The sequence below is a fragment of the Pelophylax lessonae genome, assembly GCF_965119305.1.
Source record: "Pelophylax lessonae genome assembly, chromosome: 5".
Classification (NCBI taxonomy): domain Eukaryota; kingdom Metazoa; phylum Chordata; class Amphibia; order Anura; family Ranidae; genus Pelophylax; species Pelophylax lessonae.
In genome coordinates, this window is record NC_138772.1 from 489,409,361 (window position 1) to 489,432,357 (window position 22,997).

General features: G+C 45.2%; 1 protein-coding gene across 1 annotated transcript in view; it reads left to right on the forward strand.

Annotated features, from left to right (window-relative positions):
- Positions 1-5,130: 5,130 nt before the first annotated feature.
- BAALC (BAALC binder of MAP3K1 and KLF4) overlaps positions 5,131-22,997 on the forward strand; it is a 156,510-nt gene continuing 138,643 nt past the window's right edge. The window contains exon 1 of the mRNA XM_082259629.1: positions 5,131-5,931. Within this exon, the coding sequence (XP_082115755.1) occupies positions 5,739-5,931 (193 nt within the window). The 5' untranslated portion in view covers positions 5,131-5,738. The remainder of the gene's footprint in view (positions 5,932-22,997) is intronic.

Genomic DNA, 22,997 nt, shown 5'->3' on the forward strand with positions numbered 1-22,997 from the left:
GCAGAGAATCAATGGAGGCTGTACAGGGAATCAATGGGGGCTGTGTAGAGAATCAATTGGAGCTGTGCAGAGAATGAATGGGGGCTGTGCAGAGAATCAATGGGGGCTGTGCAGAGAATCAATGGGGGATGTGCAGAGAATCAATGGGGGCTGTGCAGAGAATCAATTGGGGCTGTGCAGAGAATCAATGGGGTCTGTGCAGAGAATGAATGGGGGCTGTGCAAAGAATCAATAGGGGCTTTGCAGAGAATCACTAGGGGCTGTGCAGAGAATCAATGAAGGCTGTACAGGGAATCAAAGGGGGCTGTGCAGAGAATCACTTGGGGCTATGCAGAGAATCAATTGGGGCCGTGCGTAGAATTAATTGGGGCTGTGCTGAGAATCAGTAGGGCCTGTGCAAAGAATTAATTGGGGCTGTGTGGAGAATCAAGTGAAGTTATACAGGAGGATCATATATATATCTGTATATAGGGAGGACGTTGTCCCTGGTTTTGTTACTGTTAAGTTGGGCATCCCATAATTCCTATCTCCTTCCAAGTTATTACCCCCTAATAAAACACAAAACCAAAGCTCAAGGACTGTTCACTGTATCTGGATGAAAGTTGAAGATGCTATGTGCCTGGCTGTGCAGCAGTGGGGAACCCTTTTGTTTGCGACTGCTACAGGGGTAGTGATACACTGGTCAGTATTTTACTCATATTCATATATATATTCATATATGCATGAACACCAAACTCTCCTGATTAAAAAAAGCTAGAAGAATTTGTATGCATGTATACGTGCAAATACTCACATGTGCTATAAAGCCCATTCTCACGTTTTTTTTTTTTTTCTGCAAGGAATATCTGATGTTCATACATCAGTACCGTGTGCAAGAACCCTAAATGCACAAGCAAATGTAACATTTTGGAAATCACAGCAACGATTACTTTCACATAAGCGTTTTTTTTATTTATGGATTTGAATGCAGCTGCATGGTTTTCAATGGAGGCATTCTCACAGGTGCGTAAACATGCACTGCGTTCAGATCTGTAACCCAAGATCCAACAATCCGTGTCTGAGGACATACAGTATGTAAGTACATACATATTCGCCAGCATACCATGGATCCTGCAAGAGCAGTCCAAAAGCTTTATTGCAAAAAGGATCACATCAAAAACAGTGCATCGTTTCGGAGCCACGCAGGACCCCTTCGTCAGGCGTGTGAGGACATATGTAAACATGTATGCCAGATGTAAGTTTTTTTTTTTTTTTTTAAAACAGGACAATTTTATCCAGGTTTTTACTGATTATGCAGGAATTTTTGTGCTAGAAAAAAAACATGCGTAATAAGATCAGTAAAATTTTTATGGGCGTGTGGATGAAGCCTAAACCTTCCATTCACAACTCAACGTGCAGCATGGTTCCCCTCTGAACACATCAATTTCTAAAAAAAACCTTCAGTATATGGTCAAACACAGAGATGAGAAGGTAGATATCACATGAGAAGGTAGATATCACATAACACATAGGTGATAACACGGAGTGACGTGGTGTCAGACCCCAGAACCCAGAAAGGGGTTCTGGGGTCTCTGGGTTCTGGGGTCCGACACCACGTCACTCCGTGTTATCACCTATGTGTTATGTGATATCTACCTTCTCATGTTTGTGTTTGACCATGTACTGAAGGTTTTTTTAGAAATTGATGCGTTTTTTTTACAACAATTGTATGTGCAAGTCTTTTCAAGACTGCCTTGTGATACCTTGCAATAAAGTTTATGTTTTTACATACAGCTGCAAGAAAAAGTATGTGAACCCTTTGGAATGATATGGATTTCTGCACAAATTGGTCCTAAAATGTGATCTGCTCATCATCTAATGGGCCATACACTCTATACAATTTTCTTTCGATTTTTTCCTTCAGACTTACCAAAACCATATAATATGAGGTCAAACCTAAACACTTTCAATTTGTATGCAATCTGGCAGGCCCTTGCACTACATAGAAAAGGTAAATCTAAAGGAAATCTGACAACAAAAGTTGTATAGTATGTATCCAGCTTAAAGCTGGATACACACTATCCAACTTTTGTGGTTAGATTTCCTTCAGATTTACCTTTTCTATGTAGTGCAAGGGCCTGCCAGATTGCATACAAATTGAAAGTGTTTAGGTTTGACCTCTTATTATATGGTTTTGGTAAATCTAAAGGAAAAATTCTTCAGAAAATCTTATAGTGTGTATGGCCCATTAGTCACAACAATAGACAATCAGAGCCGGTTCACACTGGGGCGACTTGTCAGGCGACCTGGTCGCCTGACAAGTCGCCGTGGGTCGCCTGCCATAGAGTAGCACAGGACCCGTTCTAATAGGAGCGACACAAGTCGCTCCAACTTAGAAAAAGGGTCCTGAGCTACTTTGGGGCGACCTGGAGCGACCTGCATTGACTTCAATGATATGAAGTCCCTGCATGTCGCTCCGAGGTCACCCTGGCAAGTTGGGTCGCCCCTATGTGAACCGGCTCTTACAGTCTGCGTAAACTAATAACACACAAAGAATGAAATGTTGCCATGTTTTTATTAAACACACCATGTAAACATTCACAGTGCAGGTGGAAAAAGTATGTGAACCCTTGGATTTAATAACTGGTTGAACCTCCTTTGGCAGCAATAACTTCAACCAAACGTTTCCTGTAGTTGCAGATCAGACGTGCACAACGGTCAGGAGTAATTCTTGACCATTCCTCTTTACAGAACTGTTTCAGTTCAGCAATATTCTTGGGATGTCTGGTGTGAATCGCTTTCTTGAGGTCATGCCACAGCATCTCAATCGGGTTGAGGTCAGGACTCTGACTGGGCCACTTCAGAAGGCGTATTTTCTTCTGTTTAAGCCTTTCTGTTGTGGATTCACTTCTATGCTTTGGGTCATTGTCCTGTTGCAACACCCATCTTCTGTTGAGCTTCAGCTGGTAGACAGATGGCCTTAAGTTCTCCTGCAAAATGTCTTGATAAACTTGGGAATTCATTTTTCCTTCGATGATAGCAATCCGCCCAGGCCCTGATGCAGCAAAGCAGCCCCAAACCATGATGCCCCCACCACCATACTTCACAGTTGGGATGAGGTTTTGATGTTGGTGTGCTGTGCTTCTTTTTTGCCACACATAGTGTTGTGTGTTTCTTCCAAACAACTCAACTTTGGTTTCATCTGTCCACAGAATATTTTGCCAGTACTGCCTTGGAACATCCAGGTGCTCTTGTGCAAACTGTAAACGTGCAGCAATGTTTTGTTTGGACAGCAGTGGCTTCCTCTGTGGTATCCTCCCATGAAATCCATTCTTATTTAGTGTTTTACGTATTGTAGATTCGCTAACAGGGATGTTAGCATTTGCCAGTATCTTTTGTAAGTCTTTAGCTGACACTCTAGGATTCTTCTTCACCTCATTGAGCAGTCTGCGCTGTGCTCTTGCAGTCATCTTTACAGGACGGCCACTCCTAGGGAGAGTAGCAGCAGTGCTGAACTTTCTCCATTTATAGACAATTTGTCTTACCGTGGACTGATGAACAGCAAGTCTTTTGGAGATACTTTTATAACCCTTTCCAGCTTTATGCAAGTCAACAATTCTTAATCGTAGGTCTTCTGAGAGCTCTTTTGCGCGAGGCATCATTCACATCAGGCAATGCTTCTTGTGAAAAGCAAACCCAGAACTGGTGTGTGTTTTTTATAGGGCAGGGCAGCTGTAACCAACACCTCCAATCTCATCTCATTGATTGGACTCCAGTTGGCTGACATCTCACTCCAATTAGCTCTTGGAGATGTCATTAGTCTAGGGGTTCACATACTTTTTCCACCTGTACTGTGAATGTTTACATGGTGTGTTCATTAAAAACATGGCAACATTTCATTCTTTGTGTGTTATTAGTTTAAGCAGACTGCGATTGTCTATTGTTGTGACTTAAGCCTAGTACACACGCAACGAATTTCCGCCGACCGGTCGTCCATCTTTTGTCCAGAGTGGTGTTTTGTTGGTTGGAATGTGCCTAGACTGCACACGAATTTTCCCGCACGACAAAATTCTACTTCAGAAGTGATGTCATGTGTTGGTTTGCTTTCTTTGTGTTCTTTCTTCTCTGAGCATGCCCAGACTTGCTCATAAGATTTTTCCCTGTCGAAATCTGTACTGACTGCAGGAAAATCGGACGTGTTTTGACGGAGGACAAAAATTTTATAGCCTGCACACCAGAATTTTTTCGGCCGAAAAGTCGGAGTCGGTTGTCGGAAGCATCATACTAACAAGCCGACAATAGGCCGATCGGACGTTGGCCGAAAATTCACGGCCAACTATCGATGCGTGTGTATGAGGCAATACTTTTATAACCCTTTCCAGCTTTATGCAAGTCAACAATTCTTAATCGTAGGTCTTTTTAGCTCTTTTTTTTTTTCTTTTTTCAGCTCTTGGAGATGTCATTAGTCTAGGGGTTCACATACTTTTTCCACCTGTACTGTGAATGTTTACATGGTGTGTTCATTAAAAACATGGCAACATTTCATTCTTTGTGTCTTATTAGTGTAAGCAGACTGTGATTGTCTATTGTTGTGACTTAGATGATGATCAGATCACATTTTATGACCAATTTGTGCAGAAATCCATATCCAAAGGGTTCACATACTTTTTCTTGCAGCTGTATATCTTGTTTTTATATATATATCTTTTGCTTCATATATTCCACAAATTTCTTATGAAATCCCATTCATTAGGCATCTCAAATATCCCCTCTTCCCCCCGTTCTCTTTGGGAAAATCCTCCCCTAGGATTTCTTTCCCTGTCTTTTGTAATTAATTTGGGATGGTACATACATACATACACACACACATATATATATATATATATATATATATATATATATATATATATATATATATATATATATATATATATATATGAGTGCAACTGAGCAGTTCTACATTATGGTTCCCCTCTGACACCTGACAAGGATCATCTTTGGAACACATCAGAGCAGACGATGTTGCCGTAATCAAGGAACAGAGTTGCAGCAAGTCGCACCTCCTTGAAATGATAGATCTCTGATGACGCCAGCAGATGCAGATGGGTTACATTGGGGATTCTCTTGCACTGGATGGCTAGGGGAGGTGCAGTGACGCCCGGTGGGGGGAGGTGGCTGCGGTGGCAGCACACGTGTGTGAGCAGCGATGAATGTGTAGTGACGTCACGCCTGCACAAGATGTGCTCTGCTACATTTCAAGGATGGGGGAAGCTACAATCCATCAAACTCCACCTTCCCCACGGTGTGCCCTGACATAGGAACACAAAGAGATGCTGCATCCTCGTCGTATCCAGAGGCTGGAGCAAGCAGCAGGGGAGGCAGACTGGTCCTCCTGCATCTCCCAGCTACCCACGTCAGCAGAGCTCACTCCCATCCATCAGGGGGAGGCTCATGTTTATTAGTAAGAGATCATGCACTATGTGGAGGAGCAAAGGAGGAATATGCATGGAAAAAGATAGGCATGCCATGAATATTTACACTTTATAGGCACAAGCCCCTCTGATCCATCTCTGCATCACTTTCCAGCAATGACCAGCATGCCCATCTCAGTGCCTGCCTGCTGACTGGACTCGGTGTTGCCTGGGCTCCCCCTGCCCATCCTGCATCTCCAATCTGAGAAGATCCGTGCTGCAGCTGGAAAAGTGCGAAAGCTGCGTTTATTTCCAGGATAGCCGTGCCGCTGCATCGCTCAGGGCGCGATGGGCTGCGGAGGAAGCAGAGCCGACGCGATAGAACCTCGCTATTATGAGAGCTGGACGAGGGAGACAGAGTCCACCTGGTTGACCAGCACGGACACGGAAATCCCCCCGTCAGGACTGGGGCATGCGTGCCAGGAGGAGCACAGCTCAGCGGAGTCCGCCGTGAGGGACAAGAGAGGATCAATTCACCCCGGTGAGACCAGTCACCCTGTCACCTCATCACCTCCATCTCCACCAACCAGATACTGATGTCATGCCATGTAACCTCATCCCGTGCCCATGAGCCAAACCATACGCTGCTGTAGTTTGTGACTTTGATCAGTCAGGACTTCGCCTTATGTCTCTGGAAATTTGTTGTACAAGCTACAGATTATAAGAATTGAATGTAATGTGCAAAGTTGTTGTGAAATGAGCCACCGTTAGGAAAATGAGATGTCCAAGGACTGGTCTTTGGTACTTGGGGATATTCCTTCTAAACCAAGGCAGCCGACAATTTTGTAGCTGATTTGTGTATTTTATCTTGTCATTGATGTCATTTATTGAACTGATTTTGTGGTGGCATGGGACTACAAGTGACAACCTTAACTTGGAGATCCACCAAAGCATTACCCTGGCCATACACACAGCAATTTCCAGGCAATTGCGACCTCAGGTCAAAGTATTATAGCTAAGCCCCATACTCATGTACCGATTGTTGGCCGTAAAGATTCGGCCGACGACCGATCGGCCGATTGTAGGCTTGTTAGTATGATGCTTCCGACAGTCGACAGCGCACTTTCGGCCGAAAAGAATCTGTCGTGCAAGCATTAAAATTTTTGTTGGCGAACACCAGAACGGCCGATTGTTCGCCAGTCAGTACAGAATTCGGCTGACAGACAGCAGATTTGCAAGACTGGGCATGCTCAGAAAAGAAAAAAGACAAGGAAAGTTAACCATCACATGACATCACTTCTGCAGTCGGCTGTTGTTGGCCGACAAAATTCTTGTGCAGTCTTTTGCACTTTTCAACAGACAAGACAGCACCGGACAAAAGACGGCCGATCGTTCGGCCGACGATCGGTACGTGTGTACAGGGCTTTAGGGTTGGTGTAAATATTCAATCAATCATACAAAAACAAAAGTCTAAGTGACGGTTCACACTGAAGCGGCATGACTTCGGGGGGGGACCTGTGAAGTCGCGTGCACCGCTGTGCACCGCGACTTCGGCGCGACTTGCACAGACTTCATATAATGGAAGTCTATGCAAGTCGCTCCGAGGTCGCCCCGAAGTAGTACAGGACCCTTTTTCTAAGTCGGAGCGACTTGTGTCGCTCCTATTAGAATGGGTCCTGTAGCAGTCAATGGACCGTGAGGGACCGCGACTTGTCAGGCTGACAAGTTGGCTGACAAGTCGCGGCAGTGTGAATGGGCTCTTAAAACTGTCATTCACTGGATAGGCTGAACTCATGTAAATCAGACTAACGTGTCCCAAAAGAGGGATGTTCCAGTATGAATGACTGCTCAATACAAAACATACTGCAAGCATAGAAAAGTGACGGCAGAAAAATCCAAGTGCCAAGACTAATGGGCCATACACACTATAAGATTTTCTGAAGATTTTTTCCTTTAGATTTACCAAAACCATATAATATGAGGTCAAACCTAAAGACTTTCAATTTGTATGCAATCTGGCAGGCCCTTGCACTACATAGAAAAGGTAAATCTGAAGGAAAAAGTCTTCAGAAAATCTTATAGTGTGTATGGCCCTTAATGCCTCGTACACACGTTCAGATAATCGGACGTGCTAATAGCTTTTGACTTGATCGCACGATAATCTGATCGTTGGTACACAGCTTTTGACAGCCGATCACGACAGTTCATCCAACAAAATCCTAAAGCCAGATACACACCATACAACTTTTGTTGTTAGATTTCCTTTAGATTTACCTTTAACTATGTAGTGCAAGGGCCTGCCTGACTGCATACAAATTAAAAGTGTTTGGATTGGACCTCATATTAGATGGTTTTGGTAAATCTAAAGGAAAAAATCTAAAGAAAATTGTATAGTGTGTATCCAGCTGAAGGGACAAACACGAAAAATTCTGTCGTGCGATAGCTTAGCGAAAGACAATCGTTTAATCAGTACAGTATGCGTCCGCTAAAAATCGATCGACAAAGACCGCGCATGATCAGAAACACTAAAATAGCACAGAAAAAGCCTGGCTGCCATTGTTTTTGTTTTGCACCATCTGATACGTAGCTAAGCAAACAGGAAGCTTTTCCGGAATTGTACGAAAAAAATCCTACGTTTATATGCATTGTTGAATTCGATATTAGTATCATGCAACAAAATGCGAACGATAAGTCGTCCGATTATCTGAACATGTGTACGAGGCATGAAGCTGGATACACACTATACAACTTTCTGTAGTATTTTTTCCTTTAGATTTACCAAAACCATATAATAGGAGGTCAAACCTAAATACTTTCAATTTGTATGCAATCTGGCAGGCCCTTGCACTACATAGAAAAGGTAAATCTAAAGCCTCGTACACACTATACAACTTTTGTTGTTAGATTTCCTTTAGATTTAAGCCTCGTACACACGCACAGATTGTTGGCCGACGGATCGGCCGTCTTTTGTCCAGTGTTGTTTGTTGGTTGAAATGTGCTCTAGACTTGCACTGGACTTTTGTTGGCCAACAACAACCAACTTCAGAAGTGATGTCATGTGATGGTTGACTTTCCGTGTGTTTTTTCTTCTCTGAGCATGCCCAGTCTTGCTCATCTGATTTTTTTCTGCCGAAATCTGTACTGACTGACGGAACAATCGGCCGTTCTTTGTTGGCCAACAAAAATTTTATAGCATGCACACCAGATTTTGTTCGGCCGAAAATTCGCAGTTGGTTGTCGGAAGCATCATACTAACAAGCCGACAATCGGCAGATCGGACGTTGGCCGACAATTTACAGCCAACAATCTGTGCATGTGTACGAGGCTTTACCTTCAGCTATGTAGTGCAATGACCTGCCTGATTGCATACAAATTGAAAGTGTTTAGATTTGACCTCATATTATATGGTTTTGGTAAATCTAAAGGAGAAAATCTAAAGGCAATTGTATAGTGTGTATGGCCCATAAGGGAAATCTAAAGCCCCGTACACACGTACCGATGGTCGGCTTACAAATGTTCCTCTTTTCTCCCCGGGATGTCGGTGTCTGCTGAAAAGTGCAAAGACAGCACAAGGACAGCACAAGAATTTTGTCCGCCGACTGCAGAAGTGATGTCATGTAATGGTTAACTTTCCCTGTGTTTTCTATTTTCTGAGCATGCCCAGTCTTGCAAATCTGCGGTCTGTCGGCCGAATTGTGTACTGACAGGCGAACAATCGTCCGTTCTGGTGTCGGCATACAAATATTTTCATGTTTGCACGAAAGACTTTTGTCCGCGGATTGTGCGCAGACATCTGTCGGAGGCACCATACTAACACGCGTACAATCGGCAGATCCTTCGTCCACCGACGTTTGTATGCCGACGATCGGTACGTGTGTACGGGCCTTAACAACAAAAGTTGTATAGTGTGTATTCAGCTTTAAGGGCCATACACACTATAAGATTTTCTGAAGACTTTTTCCTTCAGATTTACCTTTTCTATGCAGTGCAAGGGCCTGCCAGATTGCATACAAATTGAAAGTGTTTAGGTTTGACCTCATATTATATGGTTTTGGTAAATCTAAAGGAAAAAGTCTTCAGAAAATCTTATAGTGTGTATGTCCCATTAGGCTGGCCATACATTATACAACCTTCTCACAATTTTCTGTACAATTTTCTTGAAATTTACCTTCAACTATGTAGCACAAAGGCCTGCCTAATTGGATACAAGTGAAAGTGTTGTTTAGCTTTGACCTCTTATTCTGTGGTTTTTAGTAAAACTAACAGAAAATTGTACATGTATGGTCAGCCTAAGTGGTTTATCGAGTCTTCCCATTTTTTATTTTTTTTTTTCAGTCTATATGTTTTGCTTTTTTTTTTAAACTTTTTTGGATTTATTTTTTCCCCCAAGCGTGCAATATACACTTAAGGCTGTAAACATGATAAGAAAATCGTACGAAAATGTCTGAACGATGAATGATCATCTGATAGTCTCATCGTGTGTATCAGGCTTTAGGTTGGCCATACAGTATACAATTTTCTTGTTCAATTTACTTTAAATTTGCCTTTGACTATGTACCTGCCTGATTGCACACAAATTGAAAGTGTTTAGGTTTAATCTTTATGGTTTTGGTAAATCTAGAGGAAAATTGTTGAAGTAAATTGTATGATGTATGGCCAGCCTCAGTCAAGATGAAGTTTTTGTGTATATTGCTTATATTGAATGCTGAGCATAGTCAGTCATACTTGAACATTCTTTTTTTTTTATTTTAGGACATAAGTTAAGCTGGATACACACTATACAATTTTCTTTAGATTTTTTCCTTTAGATTTACCAAAACCAAATAATATGAGGTCCAATCCAAACACTTTTAATTTGTATGCAATCAGGCAGGCCCTCGCACTACATAGTTAAAGGTAAATCTAAAGGAAATCTAACAACAAAAGTTGTATGGTGTGTATCTGGCTTGAGTCTGATACAACTATTATGATGACCACTCTCTGAACGGATGAGTCTCCATTCACACTGGTACGACTTGTCAGGCGACTTGGTCAGCCTGACAAGTCACGCACCGTCCATTGACCGCTACAGGACCCGTTCTAATAGGAGCGACTCAAGTCGCTCCGACTTAGAAAAAGGGTCCTGTACTACTTCGGGGCGACCTGGAGCGACTTGCATAGACATTCATTATATGAAGTCCGTGCAAGTCGTGCCGATGTCGCGGTACACGCGACTTCACAGGTCGCCCCCGATGTCGTGCCGCTTCAGTGTGAACCAGCACTTAGGACATCCAACCACCAACAGTTACTATCAAACCGTGAACTGATTGAAACTATTGCTGACAGGTTTCCTTGATCTTTGTGATCATTAATGTGATTGGACATTGGTTAAAAATAAATAGAATTGCCTGCCAATTGCAGTGTGTATGGTCAGCCTTAAGCCCCGTACACACGTACTGATCGTCGGCCGAACGATCGACCGTCTTTTGTCCAGGGCTGTCGTGTCTGTTGAAAACTGCAAAAGACTGCACATGAATTTTGTCGGCCAACAACAGCCGACTGCAGAAATGATGTCATGTGATGGTTAACTTTCCCTGTCTTTTTTCTTTTCTGAGCATGCCCAGTCTTGCTAATCGGCTGTCTGTTGGCCGAATTCTGTACTGACTGGCGAACAATCGGCCGTTCTGGTGTTGGCATACAAAAATTTTAAAGTCTGCACGACAGATTCTTTTCGGCCGAAAGTGCGCTGTCAGAAGCATCATACTAACAAGCCGAAAATCGGCCGATCGGTCGTCGGCCGAATCTTTTCGGCCGACAATCTGCACGTGTGTACGGGGCATAAGAAAAATATTTTAGCAGCTATTTCTGACGCCCTTCTTGCTAGTTTGCCTGGCTGTCTCTGCTTTTAATATCTTTGAGCTAAAGCAAGTATGTAGCAAGTGAAGTCCAAGCTCCTGATCTGAGTAATCATCCTGGGCTAGCATAAAAGGCAGTTCATAAGCCTGACAGCCAGGCAACCAACATTTTCACAAAAGTGTCAGACTCAAGACAAGTTTGCCATTAACCATTGTGTTCAGTTCTGCCGATGTGGGAGATTGAAAAAAATGTTGTGGGGGTAAAAATTTGTTTACTTTGTAAATATTTTATTGGATTACTTTCATTTAGAAGTCTCCGTCCCTTTTAACAAAAATGTCCAGTGATCTTTCTAAAACAAAACAATTTTCTGTACTTTGAATATATGGAATTCAGCAATTGTTTGACCAAGGAGATACTTTTACATTTATAATAAAATTCTCCTTTCATGGGTTGGCTGTGGCTTGGACAGTTGTATGGGATAGCAGGCAGGACCTTATTCTATACATTTAAATAACTTAAACTAAAATAAAAGAGACTGACAACACCATTTGGAAAAATAAAGGCCGCGGCCGTTTTAATACTTGTATTAAAATTTTGTTAACATAAACTCAATAACTTTAACCCGATCACTGAGATCCAGGTTACCAACAAATTATCATATCAAAAAGCAAATTATCCACACATACTCATCCCAATAACAGGGGATAAAACACCAGAAAAAGTCCCTCTTTGCACCACGCAAAGATGACCCAACAAGTATAAACTGGCCGCGACAGCCAAGGGGAGGGGAGGGAGGGGAACAAAACTTTCAGCTTGACACGACGTTCTTCCTGAGGTAAGTGTGTGCTTCAGGAGCTGAGCCCCCCTTTAAATAGACCCTGGGCAGGCTCAAAGGCGGGAGAAAACAAGAAAATACCAGTTTAAATGTTATTCTTCCTAGCTACAGAATAAGCCCCACAGTGATTGGGGCTTATTCTGACCATACACTGGCTAGCCCAACTAAATCTGCCTAGTAACCTATCTGATATGACTAAAAGGATACCTATTTATTTTCAAAAAGGCCTGCCGCCATCCCATCTAGAAAAAGGGGTTATGAAACCCCTTTTTCTTTACATGGGATAGCAGGCAGGACCTTATTCTATACATTTAAATAACTTAAACTAAAATAAAAGAGACTGACAACACCATTTGGAAAAATAAAGGCCGCGGCCGTTTTAATACTTGTATTAAAATTTTGTTAACATAAACTCAATAACTTTAACCCGATCACTGAGATCCAGGTTACCAACAAATTATCATATCAAAAAGCAAATTATCCACCAGACAGGAGGCTAAAGCCCTCCTGTCACAACCCCCACAGCGCGGCCTTCTCAACACACGTACTCAGATTGTTGTTGAGGATATCGAGTCCGATATCGGAGAGGTGAATGTCATCAGACCTGTAAAGCCCGGCGATACCACCTTCCAGCTCAAAATGCCGGAAAGATAGAATGCCTGCAGAGCCTAACCACCTAGCTAAGGCTTTGTTGATCCTCCTCCGCACCTTCTCCAACGGTTTAAGGTGCGGGTGTTTGAACCAGACAAGCCGAGGGACAACTTCAGAAAATACAATCCGCATACCAGGGTATGCAGAATGTAAATAAACTAAATCATCCCTTATCCTAAAAACTAGATCTAGTGACCTAAACTTTCCAATGTCATTTCCCCCCAGATGAATGACCATTACATCAGGGGGGGAAAGGACCTTAAGAAGCCTGCTAAGCTCGGGTAACAGTTCAGCCCAACACATGCCCCTCTTACTGAACCATTGGACATGATAGAAGCGTGGATCCAAACCAATGTTCTCCGAGTAAACTCGTCTCCTGGCTCTCGCACGGGCCCAATGAACAAAGGAGTGGCCAACGATCCATACAGAGAGGCAGACAGAACCTAAAAATCAACAACAATTGTTAGGACGAATATATGATACATAAGCATTCGACTTCCATCTACCAATTGCTTTCAAAGCCTGAGCTTTAACCCCCAACCTGGCGGCTTCAGTGGCCGCACCAATCCTAAAGGAATGCGAAGACAGGTGTAAATGCTCCAGGCCAGCAGATAACAAGCATTTGCGCAGAACGGCATTAAATTGGAATTTTGTCAAAGCTTTACCCGACCGATGAACAAAAAAGGGTCCCACAGCAGATGACCGCACTGCCAAAAAACTGCGCAGCAACAAAACAGGGCACAGTGTAGAATGACGATATTGGTGTAAATTAATCCATTTTCCCACACCTAATTGATCCGTTTTAGAAAAACGCAATAAAATACCGACATCCGCCTCGCGAAGGTCGACGTCGGATAACAACAAGTGTATGAGCTCAGAAATCCGCAAAGCGCCAAAAAACATGACCGAAAACGCCGCTTTAAAAAGTGCAGACTCGTAAGGCGAAAAACAAACGCGCTCGGTTGCCAAACAAAGTTGCTCCAAAATATGGGGAGTGATCGCCTCCCTGCTATCAGGGCGCCAGTTTGCCTTCCGATAGCCTTTTAAAGCCTGTCGAACAGCAAAAAAGGCAGAGCAGGGCGGATGATTTTGCAGTTTTGCGAAAAAGGAAACGCCAGCAAGAAGCTTATTGACATGAGACCATGAATATTCCCTAGAAAACAAAAAATTCAAAAAGGACAAAACTAAACGTTCAGAAAAGTTATCAGGAGATACACCCATAGAACATAGATGCGCCAACCACAGATCCCAAGCCGATTGATATCCGACTAGGGTAGCTGGGGCAAGAGAATTGGTGATATTAAGCGCAACCAGATCTATACAATGCCCCACAGCCGTGCCGGGTAATGACAACCCACTTGATCCGCGTCTGGAAATAGTCGAAAAAATCTCTCCATCTGCAGACGAGACAAAGAATCTGCCAAATCGTTATCCTTACCAGGCACATAGGCGGCCTTTATCCATATGTTCAGTTTCAAACAACGGGATACAAGGTACCGCAACAGATTCACAACAGGAGGAGATTTAGAAGACAAGCAGTTAATGGCAAACATCACCCCTTTATTATCAGTGCGAAACAAAATGCGCTTATTTCGGAAATGTGAACCCCAAACCTCCAGGGCCACAACAATTGGGAAAAGTTCCAACAGCACGCTGTTGCGAGTGTAACCCAATTGCTTCCATCTGTCAGGCCAAGAGTCAGCACACCAATGAGTCCGCCAAACGGCGGCAAAACCCACCGAGCCCGCTGAGTCTGTGGCGAGACAGAAATCCTGATCGGTGACAAACTCATCTTGCCACACCGCCCTGCCATTAAAATAAATCAAAAACTGCACCCAAACCAGCATATCCTCCTTGACATCTGAGGATAATCGGACGTGCGCAGTAGGTGATTTAAGACCCGAGATAGCAGCATAGAGCTTCCTGGCAAACAACTTACCCAGAGGGATGATCCGAGAAGCAAAAGCCAGTAGCCCCAACAGGGACTGCATCTCCTGTAAAGTAACCTTCTTCTTGCGAATCGTTGCTAACAAACAAGATGTCAGTTTTTCCACCTTTTCTTGGGGCAACCTAAATTCCATTAAAACCGTGTCTATGTGTATACCTAAAAATTGAACCTCAGTAGACGGCCACTCCGTCTTTTCATGCGCCAAGGGGATCCCAAACTGCTCACAAATGTCAAAAAATGTCTCAAGCAAATGCAAGCAATCAAAGGACCCCGCTTTACCCATGAACAAAAAATCGTCCAAATAATGGACGAGACAAGAAGAGCCCGACCTACTGGACACAACCCATTCTAGAAAAGTGGAAAAACACTCAAAGTAAAAACAAGAGAGTGAACAGCCCATGGGAAGACACCTATCAAAGAAAAATTGATTCCAAAAGAAAAACCCCAAGGAGTTGAAGGAAGCAGGGTGTACTGGCAGCAAGCGAAAGGCGGATTTAATATCCGTCTTTGCCAGCAATGCCCCCCTTCCCAGACCCCGCAAAACCACCAAGGCATCCTCAAAGGAAGAATATTGCACAGAAGCGTCTTCTTCGCTGATCTCATCATTCAAAGACTCCCCCGGAGGGAATGACAAATGATGGATGAGACGATAAGAATTAGGCTCCCGCTTCTGAACAATGCCAAGAGGAGAAATGCAAAAACTGGGAAAAGGAGGAGATTCAAAAGGACCAGCAAACCGACCTGCCTGCAACTCCTTACAAATCTTCTCAGCGACCACATCCTCAAGATAAGAAACAGATTTTAAATTGTTTACCAGAGTGCAACCTGCGCCTTTAAAAATGGGCAAAAAGAAACCACAAGCAAAACCCTCAAGTACTAACGTGGCTTTCACCTTGTCGGGGTATTGCAGAAGCCATGGAAGCATTGCGCACAGCTTCACCGGGGTTGTTGCCTTTTGAAAAACCCCCTGCCGGTTGGGAACTCTGCATCTTTTTAAAGCATTTTGCAACTGGGTGGGAACCCGCACAAAATGCGCATTCGTGTCTATATCTACAATTCCCAGGCCATTTGCATTGGGAATCGTTATAACTGAAACAGACCCCTTTGCGAAAGGAATGGGAAGGAGTAGGCTGCTGAGTAATAGTAGACGGCTGCCTACCAAAGGATGGCTTCTGAGGTAACAAGAGATCCAGCCAAAGGCTGATATCCTTGACGCCCCATTTCAAATGCTGCTGCACAGCCAGCTTCTGGCGGAAGGCGACATCATAGGAGAACCATGCCGTCCCACCAAAATTTTTATAGGCCTCCAACACAATATCCAAGTGCTGGAAAAGACCAACACACTTGGAAGGATGTTTCTCACAAAGCACAGCCGCATATATGAAAAACGCCTGCAGCCAGTTATAGAAATTCTTTGTCACTGGGCGCCTCCTCTCCTCCTCATCCTTCTTGTCACCCTTGGATACAAATTCCTTAACTGAAGGCAGCAAGGAAAGCATATCAACATACAAACCACTCCAGATTTTCTCCTTCACAGATTCGGATAGGTGAAAACCCAGAGGGGACATTTCGCAAGTCAATGCCTCCCTGAGGCATACCTCAGGGAGATTTTGAGTCCTAGCCAGGGTGACAGAAGCAGGAGGATCAGCTACAGGAGAGGCCAAACTAGATGGCGGATTAGTCACCGCGCTAATACCTAAAAGGCCACCAGATGGCGCCCACACATCCAGAGGTGAAGATGTCTGCACCCGAGCGTCAGCAGACGCACTAGATACAGCCAAATCCCCCCCCCCTGTGGGCACCGGGCCACTGCTAAGCCGTTGCAATGCGGGAGCAGAAATGACTTGCTTAAATTCTTTGAGAAAATCGTTGAGAACTATAGACATAGCATTAGCCGTGGCCAAATGAGGCACTCCCACCCCCCCTTGACTACCGCCCCACTCAGTACGCTGGTCCAACATGGTGGACGGTCGGTCCCGCTCCGGAACCTGCTGGGCAGCCCAAGCATGTGGGGGAACCTGAGGAGGGAAAAAATTAGCCGCCTCACCTGGCCCCGGAACGGGGGGACGAACATCATGCTGCTGCTGCTGCTCCGGAACCGGGTTCTGCGACGGCGCCGGGGCCTCGACCAGCCCACCGGCGGGGTACGATGCCGAGCTGGATCGTCCATCCCTCCTGGCGACGAGCGGCTCACTCCGGGAGACGGGCGGCCCCCTCCGAACGATGGGCGGCTCCCTCCGAGCGACGGACGACTCCCTCCGGGCGACGGACGACTCCCTCCGTTCGATAGGCGGCTCCCTTTGGGCGATGGGCGGCCCTCCGCGGACAACCGGCGTCTCCTTCCCGACGATGGATGCTTCTTTCCTGGCAGCGAGCGGTGAGTAGCGGCGGCGGGGCGCCCTCTTCCTCTTCGCCGGGACGGCATCTTCTCCCCGAGTCTTCGGCGCGCCGCGCCTGCTCCCGACCGAAGGACGATCTTCTTCCGCCGGCTCCGGTGCTGGAATTGACCTCCGACCCTCGGCGGCGACGACATCCGGTCCGCTTCCCGACCCGGTGACGGCTTCCGTGCGCCCGCTTGACCCGAAGACGTAATTTTCTCGGAGACTTGACCCGGTGACGACATCCGCTCCACCACTTGACCCGGCGACGACATCCGCTTCACCGAGGGATTCTCCAGAAGACACCGAAGCTGGGAGACGAACAGCAGCCGGCGGAGGCTCCGCCGAAGAAGACGAAGCAGAAGACATGGCCAGGCAACGCCGGATCCAATCTTCGGAACCCTCCTTTCCGGCCCTCTCGAGCAGCTGGCGGATGAGACTCATCAGGACAGCAGAACTGGAACAAAACTTTCAGCTTGACACGACGTTCTTCCTGAGGTAAGTGTGTGCTTCAGGAGCTGAGCCCCCCTTTAAATAGACCCTGGGCAGGCTCAAAGGCGGGAGAAAACAAGAAAATACCAGTTTAAATGTTATTCTTCCTAGCTACAGAATAAGCCCCACAGTGATTGGGGCTTATTCTGACCATACACTGGCTAGCCCAACTAAATCTGCCTAGTAACCTATCTGATATGACTAAAAGGATACCTATTTATTTTCAAAAAGGCCTGCCGCCATCCCATCTAGAAAAAGGGGTTATGAAACCCCTTTTTCTTTACATTTTGGATTGCATTGCAATAAAGCCACAATCACAGCTTTGCGATCTCATACATGCATCAACAACTGTGCACGGCTTTGCCGCTGTATTTAATATTTCTATTTTACATTTGTGCAGTGTTGACGTGCGTTGGAAAAAAAAAAAAAAGTTCCTTTGTAAAGCCTGGTACACACCAGAGGTTTATTTTTGTTTCAACCCAGCAGCGCTGAATGAAAAAAAAATGATAGTTTAGGAAAAGCCGCTGTACTAACTATGCAATGTTAGTACAGCGATCTTCCCTGCTGTGCTATTGTGCTCTGACAGGGGGATGCCCCCCCCCCCCCACCAGAACACTCGGGAGCCGATCAGCAGTTCTTTTTCAGTCATGGCCCTTTGGCCGGCATCTGTACGACCGACTGCAGTACGCACGGGCCGAATGTTGGCTGATTTCTATTGAACCGACCAATGCCGCCCGACATTTGGCTTGTGTGTGCTAGGCTTAGTGCTCAGGTATCAAACACAAGGCCCGTGGGCCAAATTTGACCCTCCAGGCCATTTCATGTGGCCCTTGCACCTGTTCTGCAGCTGCTGCATCTCCCTCATCTCTGCCCCCACCTTGTCTCAGCAGACAACAGCAGAGAGGACAGAACTCCTCTGCCAGATCCTGTGCTCCCCCCTGAAGCTGCAGAGAGGACCACCCCCCCAACCCAGCAGTTGGGCAGCAGAGAGGAGGTCACAACTCCTCCTACAGATCCTGCAACACTGTGCAGCCACAGGACCCCCTCCTCTCCTCCTCCACTGGTCTCAGCATTCAGCAGACTCCAGCCCTCCTCCAGACCCTGCAATATCTGCTTCCCAGCTCTGCCTCCGGCTTCCACCCAGCAGCAGCACATGGTAAAGGGGATGCACTGTGATGTAAGGGAGGGTGGGGGCTCTTGACTTCTGATAGTGGTGGGCTACAGATAGAAACTGCCCTCTAAGGGCAACCCTGGCTTAGCGTGTTGATGTGTTGTAGGTTTATTAGTGGAAACACATAACCATAACTCCCAACTGTCACTGATTTCAAGGGACTGTCCATGATTTGGAACGAGGTCCCTCTTTCCTCCTCATTTGTCCCTCATTTTGGTCAGATCTATAGTTGTATATAAAATGCAGTATTTATATTTCAAAAAATGTTTCCCAAAGCTAAACCTTTCATCCAATTTCTAAATTGTTGCATTCGTAAATTTCAAAAGCCAGTATAAATGCCAGTTCACACATATGCGATGCGGGAACCCTGAGAATCCACTGCGGGTTACCGCATCGCATTCAACTCGCAGGCAGTTCACACTGCCATATGTGAAACGCAGGGGGTGTCAATACAAAGTTAACGACACCCCCAGATCAGTTTGCATATCGCAGTGAGAACTGTCAGTGCGGACATGAATCAGATCACAAAGGTGTGAACACCCATGCGATCCGATTCTGGTGTAGACGCAAAAAAAAAAAAAATCCTGTGCGAGTTGTGTCCTAATGTGATGCGAATTCAGCCATACAATCTGTATGTATGTAATTTTCATTGCACAGACAGCAGTGCGCTCCGAATCACGTGTGATGTCTGTCATCGCAGATATGTGAACCGGGACTAAAGGAATAATAGTGGTAAAAATAAAATAAAATAAAAAATAAATAAAAATTAAAAAAAAACACTTGTGGGTTTAACTAATCTTTTTTTTGTTTTGTTAAATTCTCCTTTAAGTGGGTGTGGCAGGGGGTGTGTCCTATGTAGGGTCATCCCTTTAATCCAGGACACATATTAACCACTTAAGCCCCGGAAGATTGTACCCCCTACCTGACCAGGGGGTATTTTGCGATTCGGTACTGCGTGACTTTAACGGACAATTGCATGGTCGTGCAACGCTGTACCCAAATTAAATTGACGTCCTTTTTTTCCCACAAACAGAGCTTTCTTTTGGTGGTATTTGATCACCTTTGCGATTTTTTGATCATGCGCTATAAACAAAAAAAGAGCGACAATTTTGCAAAAATAACAATATTTTTAAAATTTTTTACATGAAATTCCCACCAAAAAAAATGTAAAAATCAAAATTTTTTAACATTTTAGGCCAATTTGTTTTATGCTACATATGTTTGGTAAAAAAAATTGCAAAAAGCGTATTTTGATTGGTTTGCGCAAAAGTTATTGCCTTTACTAACTAAGGGAAAGATTTTTGTAATTTTTGTTGTTTCTTTTTTTAACGAGTAATGGCGACGATCTGCAATTTTTTTGCAGGACTGCGACATTGCGGCATACAGATCGGACCCCTGACTGACATTTTTGACACTTTTGGGGGTACCAGTGACATAACTACAGTAATCAGTGCTATACATATGCACTGTTACTGTAAAAATGACACTGGCAGGGAAGGGGTTAACTTTATTGGAGAAGGAGGGGTTAAGTGTGCCCCTAGGGGCGTGCTTCTAACTGTGATTGGATGTGGCTTTTCATGTAACAGCAGAGATCTATGGTCCTACATAGCAGGACCGTATGATCTCTGCTGTTACACAAGGGAGAGTGACAGGCAGCTTTGTTTACATTAGCCGCCTGCCTTTCTCCCTCTGTAACCGACGATCGCGAGTGACCGACGGAAATTGAGTCCGCCGGTCACATGCGCGGGGATCAGAGTGAGCGAGCGGGGGCGGGAGCGCGCCTCCGGCGGCGCGCGCTCGCCCCCTATTGGCTCGCAGGCGAGTGACGTACCGGTGCGTCACTTTGCCTGGCCAGGGGGCTGACCACCGCAGTATATGTACTTGCGGCGGTCGGCAACCGGTTAAAGAGGAGTTCCGCCTGGAGAAAAAAAATTTAAAGTCAGCAGCTACAAATACTGTAGCTGCTGACTTTAATATATAGACATTTACCTGTCCAGGGAGGCCGCGATGTCAGCACCCCAGCCGATTTTCGGATTGGCTGCCGGTTGCTGCCGCCACCATTCTTTCTAAGAGAAACCAGCAATGAAGCCTTTTGGCTTCACACCCGGTTCCCGACTGCGAATGCACGAAGTGCGCTGCGCATTCTCATAGGCTCCGCGGCAGGGGAAGGAGAAGGAGGACGGAACTTCTGGTGGATGGCGCTGTCTCCCAGAAGTGGGGAAGGAAGGGTACCTGTCAATATTGGTACCCGTCCCCCCCCCCTCCCCCCTGAAAGGTACCAAATGTGGCACCGAAGGGGGGAAGGAAGCAAATGAGCGTAAGTTCCACTTTTGGGTGGAACCCGGCTTTAATTACACAGGTTCTGAGGCTAATATAATGCACAGAAGGCACTAAGTGAGTTTGATTACCACACTTATCAGCCACAGGACCTGTGTAATTATTATTGTGTGTCCTGGTTTAAATGGATGAGGTGGAAACCCTAGTCCTACGCCTACATACTTTTGCTAATAGGGGTCCCTCATTCCCATATCAGAAAGTTGGAAGGCATGCATACCAGGTGTTTTCCTGCTTTCCAGCACTTAAACCGACCTGTCCCATAGTAACCTCAGCTTGACTCACCCAATCATTTAATTGGTTGACAGAACCCAACAAAGTAACAAAAAAAAAATAATGAAAAGCCACATAAGTATGCATGTAAAAGAGTGCCAACATGCATAAAAACGCACATAAAAATGCATAAATAAACAAAGAAAGGTATGAACCCAATTGCATTTAAATTTGTGTAAACCTTAAAGCGTAACTGCACTTTTGTTAAGATAAAAAAAAACATTCCGTCTGGGTGATCTCTGTACATTGCAAGGATTATAACAGGGGTGGGGAACCTTTTTTCTGCCAAGGGCCATTTGGGTATTTATAAAACCATTCGGGGGCCATACAAAATTATCACCTTAAAAATTAGCCTGTTATATTTGGTCAAACATTTAATTAACTCACCCCTAATGTGATGGCTGCAACTGCTCTTTGGTGAGGTGTGTGATGTTAGCTAGTATTGATGATGTTGCTACTCGCAACAGGTTTTCCAGGTTTTCCAGGTTTTCATCGGTCAGTCTGGAGCGCAGACTACTTTTTTGTGGTGGTAAGTTTTGAAAAGAACTGCTGGCAGGTACTGCTGGTGGGTACAGCTGGCTGGTACTGCTGGTGGGTACAGCTGGCTCAGGCTGGTACTGCTGACTTGTACTGTGCTGTGAGTACTGCCTTATGGTACTGCTGGCTCAGGCTGATACTGCTGTGGGCACTGCTGACTCAGGCTGGTACTGATGGCTGGTACTGTGCTGTGGGTACTGCTGGCTGGTACTGCTGGCTCAGGCGGGTACTGCTGTGGGTACTGCTGGCTCAGGCTGGTACTGCTGGCATGTACTGCTGGCTGGAATTGCTGTGGGTACTGCTGGCTGGTAATGTTGTAGGTACTGCTGGCTCTGGCTGGTACTGCTGGCTCTGGCTGGTACTGCTAGCTCTGGCTGGTACTGCTGTGTGTGCTGCTGGCGGGAAATGCTGGCTAGCAGAAGTGTAGCAGCGCCACGCTGGAGGAAGAGGTGATGTTTCCTGTATTGGTCACAGGCGGAGTGCATTTGATATCACTCCGCCTGTGACTCACTCAGACTGTCATAACGGAGCAGGAACTATACAGGAAGCATCGGCTCCATTCTGACAGATCAGCTGAGAGACACAGATTCAGCTGCATGGGGGGCCGGACCAGATGACTTCGGGGGCCGCATAGGGCCCCCGAACCATAGGTTCCCCACCCCTGGATTATAACAACCTTTGTTGCAGATTCCTATCTTTTGCTATTCTGATGAAATCCCTGTTTGTTCCTCTGTGCTGAGTGAGTCTAATGGGAGTGGTTCCCTAATTATCAGTCAGCTGTGCAGCTGCAGATCACTAATGAAGAAAACTGCTGGGTCTGCATCCCTTTAGACGCGTTCCTATAGGGAGTATCTCACCAAAAATGACTTGTATCTTAGGCAGACTTTTGGGAAAACCGGTGAGCCAATCACACAAGCAGGAAACGATGTTTCTGGGGTGTGGTCAGTATACATTCTGTGTACAGAACACCTCCAGGTAGCCATATTTCATTGCATTTTCAGAAAGTTACAGTGCTGCAGATTGAAAAGGAAAGCTAATATATAATAACTAACAATTGCAATATGACTTGTGTCGCAATTGTATACGCTGTATCGTTTTTCTATATTTGCTATTTTTTTCCCCATAAAAGTGGAGTTACCCTTTACAGGGAGTG